The sequence below is a fragment of the Alligator sinensis genome, unplaced genomic scaffold (assembly GCF_000455745.1).
Source record: "Alligator sinensis unplaced genomic scaffold, ASM45574v1 scaffold872_3, whole genome shotgun sequence".
NCBI classification, from domain to species: Eukaryota; Metazoa; Chordata; order Crocodylia; family Alligatoridae; genus Alligator; species Alligator sinensis.
Window position 1 is genome coordinate 1,405,004 of NW_005842137.1, and position 18,870 is coordinate 1,423,873.

An 18,870-nucleotide genomic window follows, 5' to 3' on the forward strand; every position below is an offset into this window, starting at 1 on the left:
TCCTCCTCCACCAGAAGACAGCCACCACTGCCAGGCTGCTGAAGCACATGCCTATCCAATCATTTTGGGTGGTCCCCATGCAGCTTCTCAACAGCTGTGCTGCCAGACTGCCAACTACATTCTGGGAAGGCACCAGTGGCTGAAGGGACTGTGGCAGCCAGAAGACGGTTGAGGGAGTGTCTCTATGCACCTTCAGCCAGCTGTTTTACTTCACTCAGCAGGGCTGGAGTAACTCTGTTGGCAACCGGAGGGCTTTGCCGACGCAGAGGACACTTGGGTGTGGACACACTCAACGCTGTGCTGGCAGAACTCCAGTGCAGACCAGACCTTAGACACAAAGCTGCATGTGCTATCATTAGGAGTCACATGGCTCATGCTCCACAGGGGCTGGGGTTTAATTCTTCTCTTTTGCTATGTGGAAGTGTTGCCTAGTATGTAGGAGCAATTATTTGGTGCTAGAAGCTGATGCTCACTCCTTTCGGAGGTAGTGGGAGTAAGACGGAGCTGGGACAAGGGGTCTGGAGCTGCAGCACTGATACTCACCAAAATCCCCAGCTTCTAGCTCCACCTTCAGTGTCTTGCAGTGTTCTCTGCACTTGTCAGAAGGCATGATGCTCAAGGTCAACTGGCCATTTCCGACAGCAAACACACTGTGCAGTCTGTGGGTCTGCAACACAAGGGAGAGGGAGACATGGGGAGCACTGGTCAGAATTCCTCCCTGTCCTCAGAGCCAGAATCCAGCTGCGATCTTCTGCAAGGCTGATGTGGGCAGGTGGGTGCTACACAGACAACTACTACTTATGGGTTTAGCAAAACAAAAGCACGTCAAAGCCCTGATTGCACTGTACATCCACTCCTTCACTCACTATTTCTCCAAACTCCAACATCCCAACAGATAAAAAAATGAGAAGGGGAGATAACATGGGACTCCAAGGGAAGAGAAGACAGAGAACAAATGGGCAGACAGTGGAACACAGTCGGGAATTCCTTTCCCCCAGTCTATCACCCAAAATGGGTATGAGCAGTTATGCCAAACCAGCATCACAATCTTCCTCAGTAGAAGCTGAGCCTTGTCCCCATTGTTCAGATAAGAAAACCGAGGCCCTCAAGGTCCTACAGCAAGTTGGAGACAGAAACAGGGACAAAACTTTGGTATCCCCACTTGCGTTTCCCAACTTAAACAGTTGGATGGAGCGTCTGCTGCCAACTGCACTACAGGGGAATGACATCGGCTCTGTGCTGAACATATAGGTACAAGGCCTTACTCTCCTCATGGCTTAGGTGATACACAAGGATCCCCTGAGGAGTCCCTGCCAGACCTACAGCCCGTGCAGACAGTGTGCCAAGCACACACATAAGAGGAAAGCATTGTTGCAATGGATTTCTCACCTTATTCTGTAACTCTGGATGGTGGATGAGAAAGCAGCTTTCTAGGGAGACTGCCTGGAGGAAGGGCAGCAGGGAGAAGGCAGGAAAGAGTTCCTGGAGAATCTGAGTTTTGTTCCTGGAAAACATTTTAAAGGCTAACATTACTGTAATAGCAAGCACTTACAAGGCTGCATCCTGTGACGGCGTGCTTTACAGACATTCATTCTCCACACCACTGTGGGCTTGGCAGATGCATATTGATAGCCCCACCTTAGGCAAGAAAACTGGGGCTCAGGCAGGTTAAGTAACTTCTTCATGTGGAGTCATTGTCAGAGCTGGATTAGAACCCAAGGCTCCCTGGCTTCCAGCCCTGTGCACTGGTCTCATCCCTCACTGATGGAGCAAGGCACCTTCGAACGGGGGGTAGAACATGATGATTTGGGATCAAAGGGTTTGTTCCTCACTGCAGAGATCTAAAGAGTACCTCTTTCTCTCCCTTCCCTTTGCATTCTACATCATTAATCAAACAAAGTCATTACAAAAAAATGTGGAGGTGGCATTTTGTATGACACTAACTGAAACCACATGGATAATGTGCAGAGCATCCAAGCCTATTCATGAGGCCAGAAAATACAGGATAGAGTTAGGGTGAGGCACGTCATTTTTAAATTGCTGCCTGATGGGATGACAGTGTTAATACATCTGTGTCAATATACAGATCATCCACCTGCCATTACTGATGACTGTTAGTGAATGCTGCGTCTTTCACTTAAAGAGCCTGCTTAACCACTGACCAACATACAGAATCCATTGTACCCTTGCTGAGCTTCACCACACTCCTTTGCTCACACCTGCCCTTTTTGAGAAAAGCAGCTTTAAGTACGGCACCAACCACTCACATAAGTGCCAGGGGGACTCATACAAAATAGACTGGCCCCGCAGTGACAGGCAGAATGGAAAGATTTAGCATAGTGTTGCTCTGTGCAGACCGGGACCTTACAGGGCTTTCAAACTGTGCCAAAGCCTTAGACATACTAAGAGTTTTAGCACAGATCAAAGAAGGGTCAGCCCCCTTCTATACTTCAAGATCAAACAGTTTCAACTGAAAAAAATGGGGTCCTTTCAAATCTGCTTCTTCCAATTGAGACCAGATGGTCCATAGAAAGCCCAAGAAGTCATACAAGAATGCCTTGACCTTTAATATGAAGAACAGCCCACACAGACTGCAGAGACCCACATGCAATTCTCCATCTTGAGCAGAACAACTGTCCACTTAGATCAAACTAAAGCATTACACATCAGAGCCAATGGTCTCCACAGACTACACCTCTGCTAGGAAGAAGGGAGGTTGCAACCGTCTCTCCTTTCTTCTCCCATCAGATGGAGCTCTCCCGCCCAGGGTAATCATCTGAACTGACCAAAGGCTGGGCCCTCCTGGGGTAAAGTGGTATACAACTTCCACCACTCCAGTTTGCCTTGAACTCACCGAGGGAAGACAAAAGGGAACTCATCCCTTGGATGGCAGCTCCACAGGTCGGCTGCATTTTCTTCTACTGTAACCTCTGCCAATTCTGGGTACTGGGACTGAAAATGCTTCAGGTCTTCATATGACAGATACTGCCCTGTCTTAAACAAACATAAGAAAAAGATTAAGGGCATGAACCTGGGTTATTTTCTTTCCCATTTCCACCCCTTCAAGAATACTGGCAGCTATAGAGACTGTTATGATTAACAGTGAGGGTTCTTAACCACTGAAACAGTTTACCTAGGGACTGAATGCCTTTCTAAAACATATGCTCTAGCTCAAACAGAAGTTATGAATTTGAAGAAGTTACTGAGCAGGTTTTTCTGCCTGGTGCTATGCAGGATTTCAGATCAGATAATCATAACAGTCCCTTCCAGCCTTAAAATACATGCTTTACCTTGATTAGGAGAGGCTGACACTTGTGGAGTTTCTCTGGTAACTGTCCCAGGTCATTCATTATCTGGAGATTGTCTACAGCAGAACAGCAAATGCAGTCAGGAGGAACTTTAGAGCCATTGTGTCTGCAAGCGAGTCCCCACCAGTCATGGCACTCTATGGAGATTAAGAAGAAAAAAAAAAAAGGAACAAGGTTTGTATTATGAGGAGCAAAATGGAAAGATACAAGATTTCAGATCACAACCTCACCACCTCCCAGCCCAATATGGTGAGGATTACCAATGTCTTCCAAAATTTATTTCCTATTAACAAGGAATCATCAGGCAAGCTGTGTTAGGGTAACTCATGTAGCTCTTACTGGCATCTTCTTCCTTGGGCATTATGTAAGGAAAAGGGGTGAAGATTTTGGAGGCAAAATCTTGGAAGGAAATTACTCTTTGTCAATAAATGTTGGAGGGTAGAGTATGCCCCTGCCGGATGGCAATACTTGGAAGCTAGGGGAAATGTCAGTGACCACTTAATGTGCAACTAACCTGAAATAAATACACAAACTATGGAGCAATTCAAATATTTAACTTAGGAGCCATCTAGATTTATGGAAGGAAGTTGACAGTTAAAAATAGTTTCTTTTCAACTGTCCTTCCCACTGTCATTAACTCCACCTGTGAATTATTAAAGCTAATTTCCTTTTTACCCCTTAACTCTATCTCTGCTTCCTGTCCACCATTCACCATAGGCAGGTTTCGTTTGTACCCTGAGCTAGGTTCCTGCATGTGGTAGCACTGGGATTGGGGCATCAGATACTTCAGGGGAATGGTTTGGATTTGCACAAGAAACTTGGTGAAATACAAACTTTGAAATCTTCAACATTTCTGCCTGATTCTGTGAATGTTTTGTGCCTATAGTCTGTTCCTGAACAGTGAGCAGATCCTTTAGTGGAACGAGGTAAGGGTTAAAAGGGGTTTCTGTAGAGCTTTGAATCATCAGACAAAGAGTAGTTAATGATTAATGCCAGGCTGGCTCCAATGCTCAGAGGCCAACAGGAGTCCACCCACCAGCTGTAAGTTGCAGGAGCAGGATCTAACCTCATAACAGCCCCCCAAACCTGAGCCTTACGGCCCTATGGAGTCCCAGTGATGTCAACAGCACTGCACATGGGTGCCTGGGTTTGCCCACCCAGATCAGATGGCAGGACTGAATTAAAGCAAAGCAAAGCCCACACAGGGCCCCCAGAGCCTGCTCCCATGCAACAGTCCCTAGGAGAGGGTACTAGCACACTAAAGCAGAGCAGCTCACATCTGAGGGTTATTTCCAGCTCTTTACCACACTTAGGGCTTGCCCTCACAAGCCGGTTATTTTGTACTAAATCAAGTTTCCTCAAGATAAAAGATCTGCATACTCAGAATACACTTCCTTACCATAAAGATGGATGTGGGCTACATTCATAACAAACTTTCAAGATTTTTTCCTGTGTCCACGAAGGCTAGAAACAAGGATTTAAGTGAAAGTTGAGAAGCTGATCTTCTCCTCTGTTGCCAGGAGCCAAAAGCTCAATGTATGGGCACATAGGATCTATGTCTTCCTCTGAACCTGGAATCACAGCCTTTAGCTTGCAGTTTGCAAAGCTATCTAGGGGAACTTAAGGGCTAGGAATTAGGCATCTAAGTTCTTTAGATAGCTCTGCAAATCATAGCCTGAACTCCAAAATGCTAATGTATACCTAAGTCATTAGGTATAATGAGTTATACCAAACAGGCATCATGCAACAGGAAAGCGGTTTATTTTCCTTACTCCCCAACAGATGGGGAACACCACTGTAGAGGATTATGGTTCATTGATTGATGATCAGGGTGGGAGGGGGGGTGTGTGTGTCCTTCCACATCCTGTTCAATTCCTATTTGCACAATGACTTGCAAAGCTTGGTTTCAGGTACTACTGCTGGGATTCAAACTAAAGAGGACTAGGATATCATTCCTGTTCCTTATGAGAAAAACACAAATAAATAAAAGTGCTGTTAAAAAAAAAAAAAAAAAAAAAAAAAAGATATCAACTGTAACATTTTTATTCCAAGCAAAAGGTCAATTCCACCCCAAGCACCCGAACAGTTTTTCAACAGCTTTAAGAAACTGCTGTGCTGTGCTTTTCCCATCCTCCCTACTCACGAGAGAGCAAAAAAGCAAATCTTTGTTTCAGCCCCTGTAAGGAGTTGGAATTTGCAAAAAAACAAGCAAACCCCCCCAGCTAGTCAATGATGGGAAACAAAAGCCTGAAAGATCTCATCAGACTAACCCCAGATAACATTAGTTCAGCAAGAAAACATATCCTAAGACTAAACAGTGGTAATTCACAATCAAGAGAGGGACACCAAGATGATCATTTCTTGTGAAATTCTCCGAACGTAGGTCTTGAAATTTTATACAGCGACCGGCGAAGCTGTCGGATACCCGGCCCTACAGGCCAGGGCCCAAGTTCTCTTTTGAACTAGTGTGAGACGCCTGCATTTTCAAAATCGCTTGATTCAGGAGGTTATTTATTTTCACTGTGAATAACCCATCCAAAGAGCATTCGAGAAGCATTCTAAATGCGGCATGAGGGGCTGGGGGAGTTTTAATTAATCTTTTAGATTTATTGTGGAGGGTGTTAGCCTGCGTATCAGAACGTGTGTGACTGGCATGAAAAGTGCGACGGGAGAGGAAGGCTGGGCCTCTGTGTGGAGGGAGGGAGAGATGGAGGGAGAATGGATTGTGTGTAGAAGGGAGGATGATGTACGTACAAGAGCACACCGGGGACTGGAGCAGGCGCTTTGCAGAGTATTTCTTTCCTCCTTTTTGATTACACCCCTACATTCCTTTTACATTATCACCCTGCCCAGACACCCTGGGGGACTATTTGGGCTTGCAGTGTAGCATGCTGCATGTGTGATCAGTTTGTAGATTTAGGAGGATAAGCTTTCAGAGCAACACGGCCGTTACTACTACGTTACATCCATTTGTATTAAAATGTAATGCTATGGGCACGGGCATAATTCATTCCTGTACAGCCTGATGACAAGGGAGAGCAGCTGTAGTATCAGTGTGTACAAACACACATTACATTTTGGGGTGCTGGTTCGGTTGTAACTAGCTTCCCCCAGCACTGTGTTCACACGGCCTTCTTTTCATAGAATGGCAACCACCGTGCCATGACCACCACCTATCACGGTACGTACATCAGGCCCCTAGGTCCATGACTTAACTCCAAGATCCTATTGTAGGACAGACAAATATATGGGCATTTCCCTTTAAATGTTTCAATGATTAGTGTAAGGGATTTGGGCCATAATTTCCACTGTGGAACAAATATTTTTCCTGTTATGATCAGCTTAAAATGACTGCCCCTCCCTTTTGACCTTTTCACAATCTCCAATCTGCCCTTTTGCTAGTACAAACAACTGCCTTTAAACCCATAGGTGCATCTGAGCGGGCAAACTGTCAAGCGCTGGTTTGTAGACAGCTGGATTGGAAACTAGAAAAGGGAGTTAATAGGCTTTGGCTTTGCTGTTGCTGTCACAGAATCATACAGAAGTAGGGCTGGAAGGGACTTTCAGGGGTCATCTAGTCCAACTCCCTGCCTAAGACAAGATCATCCCTATCCAAACCATCCTATAGAAATCTGGAATATGTAAAACTATCATCAACCCTGACACAATGCAAGATGTAATACCCTAACCAGCCACAGGTAAAGCAGGGGAACAGATGGATCTGAATGTCAAGCTCTGCCCCTGTCCTGAGCCAACAAAGCTAGTGGGAGCCTGCTCACACCAACCTGACAGAAAGAGCAGGATCTCCCTCATCAAGACATCCTATTCAGCAAAGGCCCCATGCTGAGGGTTAGCATCGATTAGCAAGAGCAGGCGGTGATGCTCAAGTTAAGCCAGCAAGCACAGGACCCCTTGCAAAGCACCTGTTCTCCCCCAAGACTTGGAGAGATACAGACAACCTTCATTTTCCAATATACTGCTGAAAATGTGTGTGAAGTGGAACTAGCTCATTATACCCCAGATGCTTAAGTGCTGAAGAATTTCAATATTTTAGGTGCATAAAATGTTAAAAGGCTGACGCACTTCACTGGCTGACCTCTATGCCAGCTTCCCTCAAAGAGCTTCTATGAAACGCACAAGGTTCTTGGCAGCAAGACTCAGGGGATAGACAGACAGATAATGTTTATGGTGTAATCAATGTTATTCCAGTATAAGGAATGGACAGATCACACCAGCCCCTAAATCAGGGTTAGGCTATTCAATACAGTAGAGAATTACCCCTGAAATAGTTACAAGTGTCCATCTCATTTGATGAAAGCAAACAGGAAATTACAGACTTCCTCCCCACCTATTACAGCTGCCTGCCTATCCCAGGATAACTGCAAGTCTATCCATTCCTGAGCTCCATATAATTTACACCAGTAGATAAAACAGTATACATTATACCAGGGTACAAGGATGTCCATCCCCACACCCTGCCAACAATACTAGTGACCGTTTTCTATATGGACTCCCAGATGACTCCACTGCCCAGGAAAACCTGTTTCAGAGTTGATGGAAAGATTCCCAGAGACTGCAATGGGCTTTGCATCACATCCTGGCTTTCTGAAGTCACTGAAAGTTTCCTTTAGGGCTAAGACATCAGGCAGGCTTAACTGTGAAAACTTAAAGAAGAAAATCCTCCCAACCTGGTATACGTTTCCTGCCTCTTCTCCCTGAATAGGGTTGGAGTGGTCAAGGAAATGTGCAAGCAGCAAGAAGTTTTTGGGAATATATTTTATTGGACCAACTGTATAGTTGGGAGAGATGTTAAACAAGATTTTGGACACAAAGGCCGCGTCCAGACATTTGGTTCCTTGGGGACAAGCAGCAGCGGTGCACCATGCGCCGCAGCTACATGCCCCCAGGGAATGTCCGTGCCATGTGCATTTTTGGTACGTGGCAAATTATCTTGGGGGCAGATGGAGAGGCTAGGGCCAGCACTGGGCTGGCCCCACCAGCCTTAACTGGGGCTCTGGGGGCTTCCCACGGCTGCAGCAACAGTGATCCTGCTGGGCAGAGCCTGGCTGGTAGCCACAGTGCGGCTCTGGGCAGCCTGGCTCTGCTCTTCAGCAGCGCACGCTACCCGTGTGCTGCTCTGTTGGTTTTTTCCCTATGGGTTTTTTTTTGATCCCTGGATATTTACCCATACCCAAGGAAGAATACTGTGTACCTAAAAGCTTGTCAAACATCTCTCCTAACTATACAGTTGGTCCAATAAAATATATAATCAAAAACCCTTTGCCTCTCTCCCTCTGAAGAAGTCCTAGGGAGACTAGATCGTCTTCACCAGTAACAGTGTTCCCAAGTGCACTTGAGGAGCAGTACTGGGAATACTGGAGTCAACAGGGAGATTTGCTGACATCACTGAGCTTTAGATCAGACTTTTAAAGGACTCTTTAGTGCCCTAGGCAGAGGTGCTCCATTTCCCCAATTAGGACGATCAGTCTGACTGCAAATGTTTCCACTAACCGCCACCCAATGTTGCCTTTTATTTTTATATCCACAGGATATTTAACGCATTGTCAAACAGCACCGGAACAGTTCTCATCTGGGCGGATCAGCAGATTAACCACAGAGATCTGAGTCTGGACTGAGCGTGACTAATTTTACCCCAAGACAATTCAAAGGTGAAATCAGATTCAAGGCAGAACTTACAGGCACAGCAGTGACTCATCTAGCCTGCAGCCCCGATAGTCAAATAAGAATTTATAGATTTTTAGGAGCAAATGAGATGGAGAAGAAGAAATCACTTATGTTTAATGCCTGTGTAGAGGTGCACATCTGTTCAAATTACAGCCCCTTAAAGAGAACCCTGGACAAGGGGGAATATTTCAAACAGTCTTTAATAAATACCTTGAGGTTACTACTAACTCTTATTCACATTTTTAGTCCCTTTTCATACTGGGCTTTTCATTGAAGTCAGTGGAAACGTTTCTTAAGAAAGGGATAGAAGTTCTGGCCAGAAACTTCAAAGGCCGGAAGACCACTGTGGTCATGCCATTTGACACCTCAAGTAATGCCTGCCAGAATTTCAGTTGTAACTCTTGCAGCGATTCTAAAAAACTCATTGCGGGCCTGAAGCAGATCTTTTAATAAGACACCCAATCAATCAGCATGCTGCAGAACTACGTCTACGCTGACCATTAGGGCTGACCCTGAAGCTGTCCTCAAGCCTCCATACACTGACCAACTATATTCTGAAGCCCAGCGCTCAACCCTTGGTCTACCCCAACCCGGGGAGCTGTCCCATACCTCTGCATGCTGAGTCCTGCACTTCTGCACCCTTTTCTGTAGCAATTAGCAGGGTATACACATATTGCAGGGCTTGAGCACAGGAAGTATGCTAGCAGCAACCCCATGATTTTTCCTTCTTGCCTTCCAGCCCATCAGCACCTCTCCTCCCCTCTCTATTGCATGGATATGGTCATGCAGTATTTAATCCCATTAACACCTTATTTTCCTCAAGGTTCACCCAGGTGGGAGTTGAGTGCCAACCCTAGCAACCACCACAAAAAACGTGGCTTCTTGATGCACTGCCAATAAGCTAACACACATCTGAGTAAACATGTAGAAAGATCACACCAAAATTCAGGCCTCTGGCCACCTCTCTCTCTCTCATACACACACAGACCCCACCATTACAGTGCTATTTCTCAGAGCCTGGCAAAACTGCTATGGTTTAGTGCAAGCGTGCTTAACCCCCAGCCCACAGAGCCATGCCATCCAGCCCCATTATATGAAAATTTGGTGACAGGGGAGCAGTGGCAGCATTAATTGCCGCTCTCCTGCTGCCAAACAATCAAAGTCTTTTATGATCAGGCTGCTTTATCTGGGGCAGGCTACTAAGTTAAACAACAGCTTCATTAAGTCAGCTGAAGACCTCGTCTTGGTGTTGCTAGGCTCCCCACTTCTGGGCCAAGACTAAGCAAGGCTGAACAAAAAAAATGTCTCTTGATTCCTTTAACCAGCCCCGACAGCACTCGATTGCATTTGGCTTCTGTTTGACAGACATTGTAGTCTCATCTTCCATCTGCTGTTGCTTCCGAGACGGGACCAAGCAACTGCCATGTTAGATGGCTGTGATTATTCCTACCCCCAAGTAGCTCACTTACTTTTTATTACTATTTGTTATTGGTGTTTTTATTGTGCTGTCTCTTCACCTGATGCAAAACAGGATGTGGCTTGCCCACAAAGTGCTTTGGGATCCAGCTGGATGTAAATGAGCTATAAAAAAAAAAAAAGGTAAGAAAGAAAAAAGTCCACGAATCTCCCAGTGCTTTGTAGACGTTAATTAACAAATGTAGGCTTGGAGATAAGAAAAAGTTCTCACTCCTGAAAACTAAAACCAGTGAGCTGAAGCAACATGTTCAAAATCACCCATCATATGGGCAGGACTGTGGCCAGAAATCATATCTTTTGAAACACTGTCTTGTGTCCCTCTACAAGGGCCAGCATTTTTCCCTAGGTAAAAACACCTGCATTGCAATTACTATTTTTCCTCAATCAGGCTAGTAAGCACCTTATTCATGTATAACATTATCTCAAAACAAGAATATGTAATACGTTGCTGTTCGAGACTTTGGATGAGTTCACAGCAGTCCATAAACACTGCTGTGAATGTGCTGGTAGCAGTATTTTTATTTTGGTGGCGCCAATCAAGGACCAGGATCCTGTTGTGCTGGTCACTGTACAGACGCACAGAACAGATGGTTCTCACCCTAATACTCACAATCCTCTCCCCTCTCTCTCATCCACTACCCCTACTGTTTGGGGTAAGCGGGACTTATTTAAACTTGAAGGAAGAAGCATCTTCAAAGCTGTTTTCATAGCATCAGCCATGGGGAAACTGCTTGTCGTGGGCAGACTTCACTGCTATGAGCCATTGCCAACTTGCACATTTCAGTAATGGGGAATGGCTGCCCAAGTAACTGCAGTGTGATTTTCACCTTTAGAGAGAGAACAGATAATCATTCTGATCCAACTAAAAGTGGAGAAATAAAGTCTCTGACTTAACATGAATAGTGAAATCATTATTCAAATTTAGAAACGACCCTAATACCCTGAGTAAATCTACACCGACTGATCCAGTGACAGGTGGGGATCTGGTTGGCTGGAAGACCTTTCACAAAATCTAGTCCAACCGGCACCTACAATTATAAGCAGATGCCCTCCAAGGTGAGCGGCACAATTCTGGTTCCCAACACAAACAGGATACCACCAGCGGCCACTTCTGCTACATCCAGGGATCCCAAAACATGCGTTAAGCTTAATATCCTCAAGAGGTGGGTGTTATTTATAGGTGTGGCACATCTGTGGCTTTCTATGAAAACCTTAGGCAAAGAACGCACAAACTGCTGGCTCTGAAGGAGAAGGGAAAATATATAAATATATATAAACTGGAGTCTTCAAAATGCAAAAAACAAAGAAAGTTTTCTGCATTCCAGGTTCCCACAATTATCTGGAGCTAGTTTACTGTCAGCAATTTCAAATAAACAAACCACTGCCTGAACGTGAGCCAAAGCAAAGCTGTAAAGCTGTGTATAAAACCCAATCTACACCACCCTTCCCTGCTAAGCCAGACTGACTTTTTTGTCTTTAAATGAGCCAACATGTGTGTCTGTTATTAGGTCTCAGGTTATACTGAGCAAGGGTTGTTTACAATGAAGTTCAGATCAACTGGCAGCTGCAACAGGATTCAGAGGGGACCTTGTGCGCAGCCCTATGGTTCCTGTTAAGCTCATCTAATCGCTTATCTTCCTGTTATGGAGCGGCAAAGAAAAAGGGTCCCTATGCAGCAGACACTTTTTGCTGGGGGTCAAAAGGAAAATCATCACTGTCTCTCTCACCAAGTTGTGGGAGATGGTAGAGAGGAAGGACAATCCAGGGGGTAGAACAAGACAGTCCGGAGGCCTGGGCCAAGGGAGACCTGGGTTCAAGTCCTGATTCACTTCAGATACGTAGGCAAGTGAACTGAAACTGTATTTCTCAACCAAAGGGCTGCAGAAGTGCCTGAGAGGGTAGGAGGAAGAGAAGGGCTCAGTCAACCTGCTCTCTCACCCTGGGACATTCCCACAGCACCAGGGAACAGTCTGTCGCTCCACGACACTAACTCCTTATGCAAGTATTGCTCCTCCTCCTAATCTGGGCAGAATCCTCTTCACATCTGACACACCAAAAACAAGATTAGGAGGTTATTTTACCATGGTAGCAGCAATGCAGGACTTCCCTTTTATTTCAAGGGAGGGTGCTTTACCATCACATGACGCGTAGACACAACATCTGTTAAAAGGAGTGGCTGGTGAACTTGCTGATAAGCAGGTAAAACTAGCCTCCCCATTACTTTGAGCAGAGATAATAACCCTTGAGATTTTCAATAGCAATTTGGGTTGGAAATAACATAAGACGAGAAAAAATCCTGAGGTTTAGAATTTGGAACAGGAAAAAAAAAAGAAGAAAACACTCTTTGGCCGTGTCAAAATAATTCAGGAAAAAACCTGATGGTTCTTAAGGGAAACAGAGAGGGTTGGAAATAAGCACTGCACTTTACATTTTAGTGTCTGATCAAAATGTAAAGCAGGGAATAAATGCCCAGACATAAAGCTGTCATAGCAAACTGGGTGGCTTTGGAGACAGAATGCAGGTGATGGACTCTCACCTTTCCAGTTTACTAGTTCAAATCCAGCCTTGGCAAGATGTGATGGAAAGCTTGCAACACATGGACAGTGTCTGGAGCTCAATGTGAAGTGAGTTTCCAGGGTCTCAGCTCATCTCTCAGGGGTCCATGTCATTAAAATGTTGACCCTAACCCTCTCGTTGGCAACTTCAGTAGAGAGACCAAGGACTGAGTAGGCCATGGATGAGGAGCTATCCAGTTCCCCCTGGGAGTGTTCCCTCCAGGGCAGACATGAGGCTAGTGTGCAGAAAGCAGGTATTGCCATTGCCTGTTCTACATTTCTTTACTGGCAGGAGTTAAACTATTCAGGGCTGTCAGTCTGCTACTTAAATTCACATTTAAAGAATAGAAATACCAGAAATATGCATATATTTTGATGGGAATAGAGGAAAGGACCCAAAGGAGAACCAGCTGGTCAGTCTGTCTAGCTACTTGATATCATATTCTTCACAGTGATGTTGGGGCCAAAAAGTCCCTGTGCAAAGCAGCTTTCTATTTAGAGTACGTACATGGCCCCAGCAGAATCTAACTACTCCACAGCCTTCACCACATTTATCCTCATAACACCCTTGCAAAACAGGGCAGTGCTCTTCAATACGAGAAGACAGTTTAAGAAATTTGCCCAAGGTGACACAAGAAACCTATTACAAAGCAAGGATCATAAGGCAGTCCAGGTCTGGTCCAGCACCCTACCTACCTACAATCTTTCCCCTTTGAAACGAGCTAACCCCCCTCACCCACCATGTAAGCATCTGCCCTTTACCCCAAATGATTTTTTTTCCACATTATTTTGTCTCAATACAGGTAAGAAAACAATCCAGGCCCAAGAGATGACCTGTCAAGCTCCTGAGAATATGTGCTACATAGGGGTCCTGAGCCAAGTCTACCCAATTGATCCAGCCATCTTGTGCTGGGCAGACTTCTCCTTTGCTTCATGGGAAGTGCAATGTGACCAAGGGCCGGTGCTCGCTCGCACAAATGCTGTGTAAACCCGTTGGCTCAATTAGAGAAAATGCAAAACACATTTCTGCAGAACTTTTACCCAACCAACGGGACTTCAGCTGCCAACATTGGGAAAACATCTTCGAGTAAGGCAGACAGATGTAAGTTAAGGAAGGTGAGGACATGACTTGGGACTTGAGGGTATGGGGTGGGGAGGAAAGGGTACACATGAAAAGGAAACTTAAATTTGCATCCAGCCCTGCAAACAACCCATCAGGCACAGCTGCTCCTACTGTGAAGAGCAACATCAACTCCAGCGGCGTAGTAAACACAGCAGTACTTCCCTAACCTTTAATTTCAATATAGAGGTCACCCATGATGGTGCCTGTGAGGATGGTAGGGTCTACATGTGTCTACCAAAAATGAGACTGAGTGCACAGACACATGACACTATTACTAAGAGTAATTTACCACCGGCTTTACTCTGTAATAAACTTACTTGATGGTAATGAGCAGACACATGACCAGTTCACCCAACCCAGCTGCTTGATCGCTGGGTGGCAGAAGAACTGGCTTGCACTGAGCAAACAGCTGCCCACCAAGGTGAGGGTGACTAGGGATGCAGACACCCGACTAGTACAGAAATGAAGTTTACATTGGTGCACAGTCAGCCCTTGCTTTCTGAAGGCAACTTTACCATGGAGCGACTCACAGTGATGTAAAGCTGTGCATCGTAAGTCTGCCCTGTTTTTAACCTAAAGTTAAATTAATCCAAAGTAAACATGTCGTGTCCACGCAGGAGACAGTCATGCCTGCCTTGAATCAGTGAAGGATTACTTTCAGCCATCAGCATGTGGGATTTGAATCCGTGTCCAGGCAAGAAGGGCTCTGCATGTCATTAGTAGTCTTCTTGGAAATGAACTCATTCTACCCAGTTTTACATTAAAGAAGGAAGCTGGCTTTGCAGAACTGGGCCCTTGTTTCGTATTTTGGTCTGTTTCTCTCTCTCTCTCTTGCTTTCAACATATTTTTTTTTTTTTGCTGTCTCTCCATATAACTTCTCCTTTTATACCACTCTGCAGTACACACCTTATTTTTGCCTTTAAGACCATCACAATTTACATAGTCACAGAAACAAGTGGCACAACAAACTCAGCACTATGACTGCTTGCAGGATACAGGATGATAAAGCTGGAACAGTGAGAACATGATGTTTGTCATCAGGACATGTTGCAAGTTTAACCTGTAAGACATCCAACAGCCTTCCAAACCAGAAAACTGGCAGGGAAAAGAACCACTGGCTTATCTGTTGCACCACCAAATTATTATTTCAGTAGCCCAAAGGTGTCAAACACATCCCCACAGCCTACTGCCCCGCCACTGCCAGAGCATATGGTCACTTGGTCTGAGACCACCAGTACTGCGGCTACTGTTGCTGGCCCCACAGATCCAGCACGGGGTATGGGATGAGTTTGATAGCCCTGGAATAGCACCTAGAGGTCCTAATGAAGAGGTCCACTGTAACAGGCAGTGGACACACCCATACTAAGAAACATTGCAACAAAGAGCCTGCAAGCAAAAAAGACAAGATAGGCAAAGGGTGGAGATGATTATCTGCAGTTTGAGACAGGGGAACTTGGCCCACGGGAATAAGTGCTTTGCCTGAGATAACACAAGAAAACTATGGCACAGCCTGCAGCCAAACCCAGATCCCTTCACCCCACCAAAGCCTACTCCAGTGCATAAAATACTGAACCTTCCTTCCTCCTTTGCCAGTGCAAAGCCTTCATAGTATATGTCCTAGTATGTCAACAAGTCTAGTGATAAATGTTAAGGGAAACTACTTCCACCGCTGTGCTGGGTGATCCCTGTTTGACAGCTGTCATGGCAGTTCCTCATATGTAGCTTGTATCCCCTCCCACTCTTCAACTTCATGCCATGTAATGACCTTAAATGATTCCTCTTCCTTGGCACTAGTATGCATCAGAGTCACACATACTGCTACTCTCCCTCTCCTGGCTGCTCTTCTACTTGTTAAGTCAAGCAATCCATAAGAAATGTGGTTTAAGAGGGCTACTGGTCATTTCTGTAATGTACTGAAGTTATGAAGCAATAAAAACATCAAAAGAAAGGATTTCCCTGATACTGGGGCTCCCTGTGGAAGTGCCTGGTAAGAATATTTTAGGTAATGCAGTGGGTTTCCTCTTGGTCAAACCAGGGTAAATGTTTTACTTTTTTTTTTTTCCAGTGTTGGTGCATCCTGGGCTCTGTTTGCAGCCCAGATGCTGACACAGCAGCAGCCTTCACTCCCTGTTATTATGGGTCCTATTTAGATGGTATAGAGATAGCGACTAAGACAACAGAGAACTATGTTGTTAAAAGAACAACTGAGCAGGAAAGTGGAAGCTGGGAATGTTTAAGTGATCCAGATCCCAGGCAGCAGAGAGTCAGCACCTCCCAGGCAGGGAGGAGTCAGAGCAGGGCCACAGCACCGCCCTTCTTGCAGGACATGAAACTGGGTGCTATGACATTCAAAAAAAATAAGCCTCCAAAAGGCACCAGTCCCACAATGCTCCAAATCCACAAAGCCACAAGGGTTCACCCCCAATCTTTGCTTCCTTCCTCTCCCCACATCTACACTCTGGCTTCTCCCCACCCCAAGTTCCTGAAATCCATGCAGAGTTGGGGCAATGTATAAGAACTGAGTAACTTTCTCTCCCACCTTCACAGACCCAGATTTTTCCTATTCCCCTTGAATACTTTCCAACCTCCTCCCATTCAGCCCTCTCTCACATTAAGACTGTGGACCTGAAGTCAATTGCTGTTGACTTCAACAGGAATCAAACTGAAGCTGCTCCTCTTCCTTCAAGACTTTTCACAATCCCAGCAATCCTCAGTAGCCTTTCCCCACTCGAGAAGACCTGTGAGTTGCATGTTTACAAAGTACTGTGGCATCTTACTAACAAGATCATTTTAAGCAGAAAGCAGGGTAGTATAAACTAACTAGTTCAGAGAGGCATGAGCTTTCATAGGCTACAGCCTACGTCCTCATAGCTCACACTTCTCTGAACAAGTTAATCTATAAGGTGCCACGCTGCCATGACTTCTGCCTAGCACAACTAACCGCCTCTCTCTAGACCATGTTAAAATATTAGAAGTGCAGAATTATCTGCTGTGTTTGACATTTCAGCAGAGAAAGGAAGAGACATGTTTCATTAGCACCAACGGCATTTTAGCGACTTGTGTACACACACACACACTATCAATACCAACTGTAAATCAGGGCCTCTCCTCTACCCAGGTTTATTATTTTTGGCCCAAGAAATCTTAGTTTGCAAGCCAGGAAGTGAACAAAGGGGATACCCTGATCCACCCAAGTGGGCTTAGATCATAGGGCTTGAGCCAGTGGAACAAAGGGAGACACTCTGAGAAAACACAAGAAGGGAGCTAGCAATTCAAGACTGACCTTTTTAGCTGCCACAGGAAAAGTCAAAGCCTGAACAAGGAACTCTGACACAATGAAGTCCTGAAACTAAATATAAACCAGGCTACAGCAAGGACATAAGTATTTGTTTTATGCTGGGTGGAGAGATGATCGATATCATGCCACCTTCTTCGTCAGAAGAATTAAGAACTTTCATATCACCGTTACCAAAGTCTCAGGAAAGAGTTTATCAACATTAGCACAGGAACCCAAGCCATTTCCCACCTACTAGTCTGGGTTTGTGTACACCAACTTGCTTCTATTCTGGTAAGAACCCAGCACAAACTTTTCCATTGCTGTTCTCTCTGTCCCAGCATCACCATGGGATCAGTGCCCCTAACTGGGAGACTAATGCTCCAGCTGCCCCATGCAAGAAGCTCTAAGTGACTTCAGTGAGAACACTCTACATGCAAAAGCTACAGTGTTCTTCCAGTCTGTTCCCAGTGTGTCACTAAGGCAAAGTTTCCTTTTTCCAAGTCAATCAGAATCACGTGCTGAAATTTCAAAACTCTTCCCAAAACTGGCCTTTGACTCACAAAGTTACCCTCCTCTTTCTTAATCAAGAGTGAAAGGGCAGTATTTACAAAGAAATATATCAAGCTCCTCATTGTTCCCCTATCCTTGAGTACTTTACTCAGATGCTTAAAGAAGGGACATCGCTTCTTCAATCTGAACTTTTGTCCCACAGTGTTAAACACCAGAAAGAGAGAACATGCAAGAAGGGATTTGTGATTAAAAAGTAATAGAGAAAAATACACCCCAGTCTGTGCCTGTAAACTGGAAATTGCTTGTAGGGATTTCATTAGGGCTAATTTCATGCTCTAGCTGAAATGATGGAAGCTATGTATAAGACCAATTTTTGTGTCTCCATAGTAAAACATCTATTAATTTGGAGGCGAGTGAAAGATGCAACCAGTATACACAGTTAGTGTTTAACTTGGTGTTTGCTGTCTTTCCCGTCTCAATGCATCTGGTATGTTACAGCAAAGAAATTATTTTCTTACTCTCCAGCATGTACTTCTTGGCAATGGGCAAAGACAGGAGCCGGATATGAACGATGAGGGAGCCCCAGGCTTGGGCTCTGGAGAGAGTGGTTTCAGGTGGCAAAGGGGTATATGGCTGGATTATGAAGTACACAATTAGCAAGACTAGCCCCAGGATGAGCAGGCCCTGTGAAAGAAAACAGATATGATTAATTATACTATTATAAGCAGGCACATCTTCAGGATCACTTAAACAGCAATGCTACTAACACAGGGAACTAGAGCTTCTTCATTCATTGGAACTATATGAAAGTGAAACTAATCTACCTTCAAACAAAAATACTGGCAGACAAAAGGTTGTATTTTTAAAACACAACAATAGAGATATCCTATGCCAGGGGGCTGAGAAATATCTGAAAACAGTCCCGAATTCCTGCT

General features: G+C 45.0%; 1 protein-coding gene across 1 annotated transcript in view; it reads right to left on the reverse strand.

Moving 5' to 3' along the window:
- The window catches only part of CUNH6orf89 (chromosome unknown C6orf89 homolog), a 29,551-nt gene that overhangs the window by 6,067 nt on the left and 4,614 nt on the right, over positions 1 to 18,870 (reverse strand). Inside the window, exons 3-7 of the mRNA XM_025206006.1 lie at positions 18,454 to 18,619; positions 3,291 to 3,445; positions 2,855 to 2,994; positions 1,390 to 1,504; positions 544 to 667 (exon numbers count right to left, since the gene is read on the reverse strand). Coding sequence (XP_025061791.1) covers positions 544 to 667; positions 1,390 to 1,504; positions 2,855 to 2,994; positions 3,291 to 3,445; positions 18,454 to 18,619 — 700 coding nt within the window. The remainder of the gene's footprint in view (positions 1 to 543; positions 668 to 1,389; positions 1,505 to 2,854; positions 2,995 to 3,290; positions 3,446 to 18,453; positions 18,620 to 18,870) is intronic.